This window comes from Peromyscus californicus, unplaced genomic scaffold (genome assembly GCF_007827085.1).
Source record: "Peromyscus californicus insignis strain IS unplaced genomic scaffold, ASM782708v3 Scaffold_23__1_contigs__length_62951481, whole genome shotgun sequence".
Taxonomy (NCBI): Eukaryota; Metazoa; Chordata; class Mammalia; order Rodentia; family Cricetidae; genus Peromyscus; species Peromyscus californicus.
Window position 1 is genome coordinate 27,538,575 of NW_026294534.1, and position 11,882 is coordinate 27,550,456.

Sequence of the window (11,882 nt, forward strand, 5' to 3'; positions counted from 1 at the left end):
CACCTCTATGTTCTTAACAAGGTTGCCAGATCTGTGTAGTCTTCCTGTTTCTGGGATCTAACCTGGAAGTTACCTCCAGGGGAATGGTAGGCCAATTGTTTCCTATCAGTGGTCACCGCTCTGAACTACCTGCTGTTTCCTATATTCCATCCAGTTTTCTTGTGGTGTGTGATGGTGTTTCCCAGTTCTCTGTTCTCCCAAAGAGAAGTTTTCATTGTCTTCTTTTTGCACAGGTGACACCTTCTCCATGAGTGCCGCATGCCAATGTTCTTGAATATGGAAACACTACCCTCTGCTTTCACCAGCTAATTTCACTCTATATTCCTCTTGCTTTATTTTCTCCACAAGAATGATCACTTCGTAATAAGCTATGACACGTGCTAATTTATCTTATTTATTGCCTGTCTTTTCCACTATCCCCTGTTGCCAGCCACATTTACTAGAATGAAAGCTCTACAGGTAGGTATTTTGTCTGTGTTATTTATCAATGCACCCCCAGGTCCTGGAATAGTGCTTGGAATATCAATCAATATTAGGACCAATGATGTTCTAATGGACCAATGACGTGATGTTGAAGTTTGAAATGAAAAGTTCATGCGGGGCGGTGGTGGCGCACGCCTTTAATCCCAGCACTCAGGAGGCAGAGGCAGGCGGATCTCTGTGAGTTCAAGGCCAGCCTGGTCTCCAAAGTGAGTTCCAGGAAAGGCACAAAGCTACACAGAGAAATCCTGTCTCAAAAAACCAAAAAAAAAAAAAAAAAAAAAAAAAAGAAAGAAAGAAAAGAAAAGCTCCCCAAATACACGTTTTGTTCCCAGTTAGTGATGGCACTTGGGGAGGCTGTGGAACATGTAGGGGATATGGCCTGGTTGGCAGGCATAGGTCACTCTGGATGGGCCTTTGAAAGTGATGCCTAGGTCCTATTCTCACTGTTCTCTCTGTTTTCTAGTCTGCCATATTGTCAGGAGCCCCTGCTTCATACTCCTGCTGCCGTGAGCTCTACCATGATGGACTAAAAGCCTCCAAACTGTGAGCCAACATTAATCATTCTCACATTAAGTTGTTTCTGTCAGGGGTGGTCACAGTGAAACAGAAGTAACTCATGGATTTAAGCCTGGTCGACAGTCCTGAGATTGACACCAGGAGGTCTGAATTAAAACACCAAGAAAAGAGCATACAAACAAAACAAAAACAAACACAAAACAAAACAAGAAATACAGTTCAACATAGTTTCTGAACTCAAAAAGTCAGTTAAGGGCCTTTACCAGTGGCTCAGCTGGTAAAGGCACCTGTGGCCAAGAGTGACTACCTAAGGTCAGTCTCCAGGAACTGTATGATGGATGGAGAGGACCAGCTCCTGCGAGTTGTCTTTTGGTCTTCACATATGTGCATGCCCCATCCCTCCCCCACAAGAATAAATAAAAGAAATGTAATAATTTTTTAAATGCAGGTAAGAAACCAGATTAAGTTAAAGATTCTCTAGACAACGATAGTCAAGCACCGAGCTATGCCTTGCAGGCATTACCTGCTCGGGAGGTCTCCCTGGAGGAGGTGAGCTCCAAGGAGGTGCATGTTATGAAAGGGCTGTGAGGCTTTGCAGCCACAAAAGATCAGGAAAAACATTCTGAAATGCTTGCTCTCTGTGCTCCTTAAGTACCTACACTTCCTGCTCTGTGAGTCCACACCATCACGGGGTGGAGGTCGGAGGGGAGCCTTTCTTTTGGGTTGGTGAACAGACAAGCAGAACAGCCATGATAGGCAAAGGAACGGTGACATTAAAGACAGGAATGAGCTCACTGGGACTCTGCATCAGTTTGTCACTGCTTTTAAAGACCCCTATGAATGTCAAAACAGTTCAGGTGTGTTATCTCACAATCATGCCAGTCACTGGTCTCAAGTGGTTATGATAATAAGATGTTAACAGGGTCATGCTCCTTCTGGTGGCCACTAGGAAGAATCCATTTTTTTTTTTAACATTTTGAGCTCCTAGAGGTTCCCCACTTTCTTTGCTTCATGACACCCAGCCAGCTAGCTCATCTTTCTAACCTCAGTTCCTACCAGACTTCTTCCTCCCTGGTCCTGCCCCTCCCTCCCTCCTCATTCTCAAAAGGATTCTTGTGATTACACTGAGCCATCCAGTGTAGACTCCCATTTTAGGACCCTTAATTTAAGCACATGTGGAAAGTGCCTTGGCCATTGTCTTAGTCAAGGTTTCTATCACCATGAAGAGACACCGTGACTACAGCAACTCTTATAAAGGAGAAATTTAATTGGGCTGGCTTACAGTTCAGAGGTTTAGTCCATTATCGTTATGGAGGGACATGGCAGTGTGCAGGCAGGCATGGTGCTGGAGAGGGAGCTGAGAGTCCTACATCTTAATCTGAAGGCAACAGGAAGTGAACTGGCACACTGGTCATGGCTTGAGCATAGGAGACGTCAAAGCCTGCCCCATAGTGACACACTTCCTCCAACAAGGCAACACCTATTGCAACAAAGCCACAACCTCCTAATAGTGCCACTCCCTATGAGTTTATGGGGGCCAATTACATTCAAACTACCACAGCTATGTAAACCATTGTAGGCTCTGAGTACTAAGATGTAGACTATTTTTATTGGGTGGGACATATTCTGGCTACCACGGACTTAAATAAGAGACAAAGTGCCACACATGGGGAGAGGGGGGAAAAAGGAGAACAACACATATAACTAAAGAGAATGAGGTCCAAGAATAAAATGATTTATAGACAAATTAAATGTTATTTATTTATATCACCCACGCCTGCAGTTTCTCTGCTGCTAAGAGCTTTTAAGCGCCAATGCTATTTATAATAAAAACAATAAAGCAACCATTCTGGAGGTTATATGTTATATGGACTACATGTTTGTGTCACCTGAAGTTTGCATGATAAAATTCTAAGATGATAGACAGTGATGAGATAGTATTAGGAGCTGAAAACTTTGTGAGTTAACTAGATAATGAGGGTGGGGCCCCCATCATGGGACTAGTAACTATGTAATGAGGGTGGGGCCCCCATCATGGGACTAATAACTAGATAATGAGGGTGGGGCCCCCATCATGGGACTAGTAACTATGTAATGAGGGTGGAGCCCCTATCATAGGATTAGTGCCCTTTTAAGGGGCATAAAAGAGAACTTTCTTTGTTTCTCTGTTCTTCTCCATGTGAGGATTTGACAAGAAGACAGCCTTCTGCAGAGTAGGAAATGGCCCCTCAGCAAACCCTCAGTTTTCCAGCACCTTCGTCTTGGGTTTCCAACCTCTAGAACTGTAAGAAAATAAATGTCTGTCGGCCACGCCATGTATCTATGGTAACTTTCTGTAGCAGGCCAAACTGGCTGAGACAACATATAATCTCATTCAATAGAGGAATGGTCCCAGGTGTATGGGTTTCTGGTACCTAACCCATTAGCCTTCTGTGAGGACAAGTCTATGTTCTCACAGCTCTGATTGGCTCTCTTTGTCACTGGATAATTATTAAAGCATCTAAAATGATCTGATTTCAAAACACGAACATTTCAGAAGAAACCAACATCATCTCTTAGAAGATTTTTGTCAAAACCAGGCATTTTTTAAAAACCTGCCTTATGCAATCAGAGCATACAACACATTTAAAGAAAACTTCAGAGCATACGGCATTGTGGTGTCTTCCGGTCGGTGTGATGGGGCCACAGCGAACATGAAGAGGAGGGACGGGTTAAAGCGAAGCTGTTGGACTACCGTGCTGCAGATACAATCTGAGGACGCACTTGGCAATTCATTTTTTTCTGTTTCTTTTTTTTTTTTTTCCGAGTGCTTTACTGCTGTCTCTCATTCCCATAGACTATAAATGCTCCTTGCCAGTTTAGCATAATACATTCTAACTCCATTCTGTTCTTTCCAAGAAGCTGACATTCACCTCTCCTGGCTTGCTGGAGAAAAAGAATGTTGACTTCACTAAGAAAACGAGGTAGGAGGTGCAAGGTGGAAAGCTCCCGTGAAAATCCATCCACCCTTCCTGAACAGCGGTGTGTGAAGAGGATGACCAATTGCTAAGCTCCCCCAACTCTCTTGGGTTCATGCTTAATTCTGTTCAGAGGCGACTTGCCCAGTCAGGCATATGGACGGAACCAGGAGTGTTCCTTCAGACTTTGGCAGTGAAAGAATGATGTCTTTAGAGCCACCATCACCATCATTGAACCTGGGTCACAGAAAGGATTTGTTCTGTCTAGGTACACAGAGATGGGGGCTGGGAGGAGAAAGGAAGTGGGGCCAGGAAAAGAGGCAGGGTCAGGACGCACCACAAACATGTGGGAGTTGCGGTGGAGGTGGGGGAGAGGGAGAAACGGAGATAGGGAGAGAGGAAGAGGGCGAGGGTTAGAGACAGAGGGATCCTATGCTTTGCAAAGTGAGGTCAGAACACCAGGCACAGTGCATCACCTGAGAGACAGATATGCTTCAGGTCTGTAAAGGTAAACATCTCTGAGTGAGGTTTCCAGGTGACTCCTGTGCAGACCAACCCTTTCGGTGTCCCTAAGGGCTAGCTCCCAGTGAGCCCAGCGCTGTTTCCAGTCCCATTGAGGGTCTGTGGCACAAAGTCGCCAGCAACAATGCGAGGAAACCTTCCTGGACAGCAGTAGGTCTCGCCCAGATCGTGGCGCGCACAAGATGCGCACCCGCACACCCGCACACCCGCACACCCCAGGCTTGGATTCAGCAGCCTGCAAGGAGGCATGGGAATTGCACCACCACCACCACCCGCCCCGCCTCGCACCCCTCCTCCTACACCGCGTTCCGCGCCCCTTGCTTCTCGCTCCTCCCTCCCGGGCTTTCCTCACTCAAGCGCGCCTAGGGAGAGCAAGATCCCACAGTCTGTCCCTCCCAGGCATGTGGTGCCGGTGCCGGTGCCGGATGCTCCTGCTTCTTTTCTCCTTGGTGCTGGTGTTGCTGGGCAGCATCGGGCACTCAAGGGCAGGTGAGTGAGGCCGGTGGGCAGGAGCGCCCTGGGAAGGGTGGCAGCTCGGGTTTGCAGGGTGCAGAATGTGGGGTGCAGGGTCGTAGTAATGTACTAGCAGCGCGCTGCAGAGACAGAAGGCGAACTTCAGGAGACCTCGCTGAGTGTGCTGTCCCCAGCTGTGCAGTGGCAAGTAGGGTGTAGAAGGGTGAGGCTGAGCATCCTGCCGGGACAGTCCTGGATCATCCAGGATTGCCAGGCCCTTTTGCAAACCTGTGACTAGGAGGAGAGGTAAGATCAAGGGCAAAGGTTTTCTTTTCTCATGGAGTCACCCAGCAAATGCAAAAGGAGCTCTTTTCACCCCTGAGAGCTTAGAACACCCTACCTCTTACTCAGATCCTTCCTTCCTCGAAGTTCAGACCTGGTGGGACCCTTTCTAGCTCTACTTTCCTACCAGCTGCCATGGGGTGCCTTAAACGGCTCCTTGGAAAGAGTGGATGGGGGCACTTCCTGCAGGTGCCACTCCAAAGATCCAAAGATGTGATCTGGGGGAGGGAGGACGATGTGTCCCAGGGTGGCTGACACAGGGACAGTTCCCAGAGGATGAAGTTACTAGCTGCTCATGCTGGCAGAGATCGGAAGGATCCAGCATTTGAGAAACACCTGCCTGGTGGGGCTGGCAATCCCGCCGCACAGGTGTGCCTGATCCTACCCTGATCACCAAGGGAAGAAGGCACGTGTGAAGTTATTTTAATGTTTGCATCTTATTTCTTGGTCAAGCCAACTTTAATCACTTTGGAGAAGACCTTCCAGGGCTCTGACCCTCAGGATTTGTGTCTAACCTGCTCCAGCATCTAGGCTAAGGCTGGTCTCCCCATATTACTTCTGAAACAGGATTTAAAGTTACTTGTTTTTTTTTTTTTTTTTTTTTTTTTTTTTAACTAAGCAGTGATTTCACACCTTTTAGTATAAAGGTATCTTTGCATGTGCTTTAGGACAACATTTATCCATGTTCGTGATACCATGATTATGAGAGTCACTATAAATTTAATGTCAATAGATATTAGTAAGTACCATATAAATGCTTTAAAGTGAGCACCTGTTTATATTTTGAAAGTATCACTAACCAGTCTGCAGGCAATGTCTATAATTTATATGCATTTTTGGTTCCTAGATAAGTAATCTCTGAGACAAAATGTTCTTCAGCCATGACTCATCTAATGGTCTGAGTTTTTGAGGGTGAACTGCAACCCTGAGATCCTTCTGGAAGGATCTGCGGCAAGAGGTAGCGAACGAGTTCCTGGTTTATGAGCATTGATTGGCGGCTTCTGTGTCAAGCAGTGCTCTGCTCACTTGAGGATCCAGTCTCCTTTTTAGGATCACTTATATCTCAGCTTTATCGTCTGCAGAGGAAAACTGAGGTCACGTTATCATTGTGACGGAGGGCACATTGAAGAAAGGGTGGACTTGACCACTCTGCGATATGGCTAAGGCTTTTATTGTAGATATGAGACAGAGACAGAGACAGACAGAGAGAGAGAGAGAGAGAGAGAGAGAGAGAGAGAGAGAGAGAGAGAGAGGCCAGAGGCATCTGGAAGAGTCCAGAGCAGAGAGAGAAATAAACAGTCTGAACATGGCTAGCAGACTGGATATGGCCAGGGCTGGGGGAGTAGGAGAGTGGGAGGGAATCGCAGAGCTAGCAACATGGCAAGTGAGAGAGAATAGAGCACAGTGAGAGAGGGGAAGAAGATAAGAGAGTGTATAATAGAGTGTAGACTCTCTTACACATTGTAGACTCCAGCAGACCCAGGCTGGACAGCTTATGTTTTCTAGGAACCAATAATTATCTTTTCCTCCCTAAGTGCTGGAAGAATAGAGAACAGCCAGGTCTAAAGAGAGTGAGTAGCTAGGAGGAGAGAAGGACCATGAGACTGGTGTGGGGGCTTTGAAATGTATAACAAGTACTTGAGAATCGAGACTGAGGGAGCCTGGAGGCCCTCACAGGCTTGGATATGCACCCACAGGTGTATGTCAATGCAGCCATAGAACCCTTCTGTCAGAGGTAAGGGGGATGACTCCTTTTGACAGATTGGAATCATTTTCACAAGTTCCTGGAGAATGCTGGCTTTTTATCTAACCACCAGATATCCCCCTAATATCCAAGTTAAATCCCCCTGTAGTCCAGTTCAGATAGCTTAAGACCTAACAGTCAGTCAACAAGTAGTCCAACCAAAATGCTCCAACCCAGGTGGTCTGTTGACTGAGCCTGTTCCCATGGTAACAATTACCAGACATTGAATGGTCTCAACAGCTTTATTCATCTGACAGCCTAGATGAAATATGAGGAGATGCTAAAGGTGACCGCTAATCCAGTAATAAACAATATCCCTGGGAGTTTTATTTTTAGTGCTGTCTGCAAGCGGCATTTGCTTTAAAATCAACTAAGTTGATAACACAATCTTAGAAGAAAGTCTGTAAGTCTGGGATGTCGTCTCCTGAGAGGAGCGGTGTGCGCGTCAGCTTCCATGTCCACTTCCATCAATTAGCTACCTGTGGTTGCTGCTGCGAGCGGAACTTGTTGAGTCTTCCACCCACAGTGTAGACTCCAGCAGACTCAGGCCAGATAGCTTATGTTTTCTAGGAACCAATAATTATCTTTTCCTCCCTAAGAGTTAGCTCAATATAATAAATATCGTATCCCTCTGAGGATACTCCACATCAGGCTTTTGGTTTAACCATTGAACACTAAGCTGAATAAATAGAAGTTCATGACTTGAATGAAACAATATAAATTCAACCTTTTGCAAATAACTGAAAGCTTCTAAATATTGATAGCATAGCTGTTAGAGAGGCATCCTTAAAAGAATGTTGTGTTGAACCCTAAACTCGACTGTCATTAAACATGGGTCTGTACATGTCTAAGATTAAGTGAAAGTACTTCAACTCCAAGTCTTAGAGACTAGACCTCAGTCACACTTGTAAGTGCTCACATTCCACAGCTCTGTGACCAAGCTATTGGTCTATTGTGACCAAGCTATATGTCTGTTGGTACACAAGTGTGAATCTCCTTCAACCTACCAGGAGAACAGGCACACAGTAAACTACCCCGAAGCCAGTCTATGATGCCAGAAAGACCTGGTTCCCGAGGAATTTCCCGGTGAGCCCAAGTGGGTTGGGGAGGGGAAACTTAGTCTTCCTCAAGGAAAGAAGGTCTTTCAACATGACACTCCATGGCGTCTTGTTATGAAGAAATACTGTCTTGTGCTGTGGGGGACAGAAATTCTCACAACTCTGCTTCTTGCTTACCAAATGCAGGTGAACCAGAGTGCACCAGGACAGGGCAAGTGGCCTGTGGTGACAAGTGCATTCCTGTGGCTTGGCTCTGCAATGGAGAGCAAGACTGTCCAGATGGGACTGACGAGCAGTGTGGTAAGCACTTTTCAAGATGCTATCATGCACCAGCCCTGGTTTCCAAGTCCAGGCTGGACATTCTTAATCTGAAAATCTGAAATGCTCTAAAATCCAAAATGTTTTTGTACAAATATGATACCACAGTGCACATTCCATACCTGACTTTATGTGATGGGTCTCAGCCAAAAGACAGGTTCACTGAAAATATCATCTAAAATTACCTTCAGATTGTGTGTGTGGAGTATATTTGAAACCCAAGCTAGTTGGGAGGTGGAGGCAGGAATAACACAAGTCCAAGGTCAGCCTAGGCTATAGCCTGAGTTCAAGACTAGCCTGGAAAAATCATCAAGACCCTGTCTCAAAATGAAAAGGTTGAGGGGTGGTATATAGAATATGCAAGACCCTAGACTGATCTCCAAGGCTGTAAAAATCCAGAATTATTTAGATTTAGACCTATCCTTATGATATCTCAGTGTGTTTGTGCATATGTGTGCATGTGTGTGTGTATACATGTGTGCATACGCAAAATAAATGAAAAAAAAACTTTAATCTGAAACACTTCAGAAAGTTCCCAGAATTTCAGATATGGGATATTTGATGTGTATTTGGTTGACAGTGTCCATTCTCATGGTTTTTGCCCCCTGAAGGGATATTCAAGCATGAGGAGTGTTCTGAGTGGTCACAGGCTCTCAAAGACCAATCTACACATCTTCAAGTATTAGTGGCAGCATTGTGGAAACAAAATTTGCACCTTAAATTTAGGCTTAAGCATTGGTAACCATATTAGCTTAACGAGACTAATCCAGAAGCTCTTTGGGAAGCCTTACAGACAGACCATAATACTCCAAGTTATTCTGTATGCAAATTGAGCAAAAAAATACAAAACTGTTAGAAGTCAAGTTAAACATTTGGCAAATAAGTTTACTGCTATAAAGTCCTAGTTCTCGGTGCTTAGTGTGTTCAAAGCCCTGGGTGGGTCACCTGAACGCTAGTACAGGCAGAATGCTTCTTAGCAATGAGTCCTATTCTTTTGTCATGAGTATAAGATGGGGAATAAAGCTCTCGTGAAAACAGAGAGAGAGAGAGAGAGAGAGAGAGAGAGAGAGAGAGAGAGAGAGAGAGAGAGAGAGGGAGGGAGAGAGCCCAATGCCTCGGTGAGTATGTCCTTCCTTTCATTCACTATCCCCCTGTCATCTTCTTGGGTGGTCACTTGATGTTTCTGCCTTCACATGACATACTTGGTATCAAAACATGCCCAGGACTCAAGGTGCAGCTCCAGGGTTGAGGGTGTGCTTAACATATGCAAATCCTGGGTTAAGCCCTCAGAATCACAATCAGCCAAAACAAACAAATGAACAAATGGAAGCGTGTGTATGTTCACGGTCGGAATACACTTTTATGCTTGCTTTGTTGTGTGGCCCTCAGGCACACTACCCTGGCTCTCTAAGTCTCCTTCCTTAGGTAGAACTACTTGAAGGTGGATTTGAAGCAAAGTCTACTAGTTCCCGGCTTGTTTTAGATCTGGATATAGTCTTGGAGATCAAAGGAATTCAAAGAGGTGGACTGCCCTGGCTTCCAGCCACCTATAGGGGTCAAAATGTATCTGAATGGTTAAATGTAAATAAACTTCAAGTCTGTTGTGCAAAACCCACCTTTCACATGTCACTTAGCTGTGCATGGCTAGCTGCCTCTTTAGACAGAACACTTACAAAGTGTTTCTGCTGTCAAAGCTTTTGCTAGACTACAGTGTTCTAAAAGACAGCAGTTAGTCTTCACTCTCAGCTTGACAGGCTCTAGAATCGTCCAGGAGGCACGCTTCTGGGCATGTCTGGATGCTATTTCCAGAGTTTACCTGAGGAGGAAAGACTGACCCTGAATGTAGGTGGCACTTTCCCATGCACTAGGGCCTCAGACTGAATAAAAGGGGGGGGAGGGGAGGGAGCAAGTGAGCCAAGTATGAGTGGTCATCTCTCTCTGATTCCTGACTGGGGATGCATTGTGACTAGCCACCTCACACTCTGGCCCCTTCTCTGCCATGATGGACGGTATCCCTTATTAAACCGTGGACTGAAATAATCTCTTCTTCTCTCAAGTTGCTTCTGTCGAGTATTTTATCGCAGCAATGAGAGAAGTAAGTCATATCATAGGGTTGTTCCGGGAGTGTGAGGGGAGCCAGCAAGCTCAGGGTTGTGATCAGTGTCAAACTTAGAAGTAATGATTGCTTTGCTATTTAAAACGCATGACATGAAATCCAGCAAACTGACTAATCCATCTTCCTCCATGCCTGTTCTTGACTCCAACTCTGGCCGGCAGAGGAAACATGCCTTGGACACCTGCACGCCTGGCCGTGTGATGATGGGAAGTGTATTCTTACTAGCTGGCTTTGTGATGGTGCCCGTGACTGCTTAGACGGCTCCGATGAGGTTAACTGTGGTAGGTACAACTTACTTTTCAAATTATACCCATTTATTACTTAGTTATGTGTGTGTGCAGGTGCACATGCATGTGTGTGCCCCGTGCACCATCCCATGGGTGGGGAGGTCAGAGGACAACCTGGGGAGCCGATTCTCTCCTTGCACCCTGTGGGTCCCAGTGATTGAACTCATGTCAACAGTCTTAGGGCAAGGGCTTTTACTTACCGGGCTATTCCATCAGCCTTGTGCAAGTTACTATCAACAGCCCATCATCTCTCCGCTCACTCACACCTTGTGTCAGCATCATCAACGCTAACTGAAAGTAAGCCATGGAATAGCCTGAGGCTGCGTGGGCTAAGCCAGATGTTATATTGTCTTTGGTGTTAAAAGGGACTCTTAGACCCATTTCTTTTTCTTTTTCCAAAATTATTAGCTTTATTGACTTTTTGAAAACTTCTTTGGGGGAGAAACTTGAGTACAGAAAGTCACACCCATGTCCCTAATGACATCTAGCGAGCATCTCTTAGACAGTGGTTTCATAGACCAAGTCCATGACATGGCCATAGTACTGACCTGAATAAGCATGTCCATCAGAGTCCAGCAGTTCTGCCTTGCCCACCTAGCTCCTTCCTTTCAGAGAGCTTGGCAGCGTGTCCGGATGACAAAATCCAGTGTCCAGGAAAGGCTCAGTGTCGGGATGCTTGGGAACACTGTGACGGCCATCAGGACTGTGAAGACGGGTCCATACAAGCACACTGTCCCCACAGCCATTGCTTGGCTGGGCAGTGGCAATGCCGGAACCGGGCATGCGTCCTGAACAGCTGGAGGTGTGACGGCATCGATCACTGTGGGGATGCCTCGGATGAGGAGGACTGTGGTGAGTCTGGCTTCCCTACTTAAGTTTCAAGGGCAGGGTGTAGTGCATGGGCTGCTTTTTACTGGCTACATTCAATCCCTGTCACTGAGGCTACCATCCTTCATCTAAAAACAGGATGCTCCCTAGCAGTGGCCAATGCGTAGTTATCCATGGCAACCCAAGGGCTGCTTAAGTAAAACCTCTTGTAATGTATGTGCTAAATAAGCACTTCCCAGAATGTTCCCAGTGCCGATG

At 46.0% G+C, this 11,882-nt stretch overlaps 1 protein-coding gene across 6 annotated transcripts in view; it reads left to right on the forward strand.

The window, feature by feature from the left end:
* Window positions 1-4,543: 4,543 nt before the first annotated feature.
* The window catches only part of LOC128119038 (prolow-density lipoprotein receptor-related protein 1-like), a 54,882-nt gene continuing 47,543 nt past the window's right edge, over window positions 4,544-11,882 (forward strand). Inside the window, exons 1-4 of one of the 6 annotated variants that reach the window (XM_052752029.1) lie at window positions 4,544-4,967; window positions 8,262-8,375; window positions 10,671-10,790; window positions 11,409-11,648. In XM_052752029.1, coding sequence (XP_052607989.1) covers window positions 4,661-4,967; window positions 8,262-8,375; window positions 10,671-10,790; window positions 11,409-11,648 — 781 coding nt within the window. In that variant the 5' untranslated portion in view covers window positions 4,544-4,660. The remainder of the gene's footprint in view (window positions 4,968-8,261; window positions 8,376-10,670; window positions 10,791-11,408; window positions 11,649-11,882) is intronic. The other 5 variants (XM_052752032.1, XM_052752027.1, XM_052752030.1 and 2 more) reach the window with 5 other exon arrangements.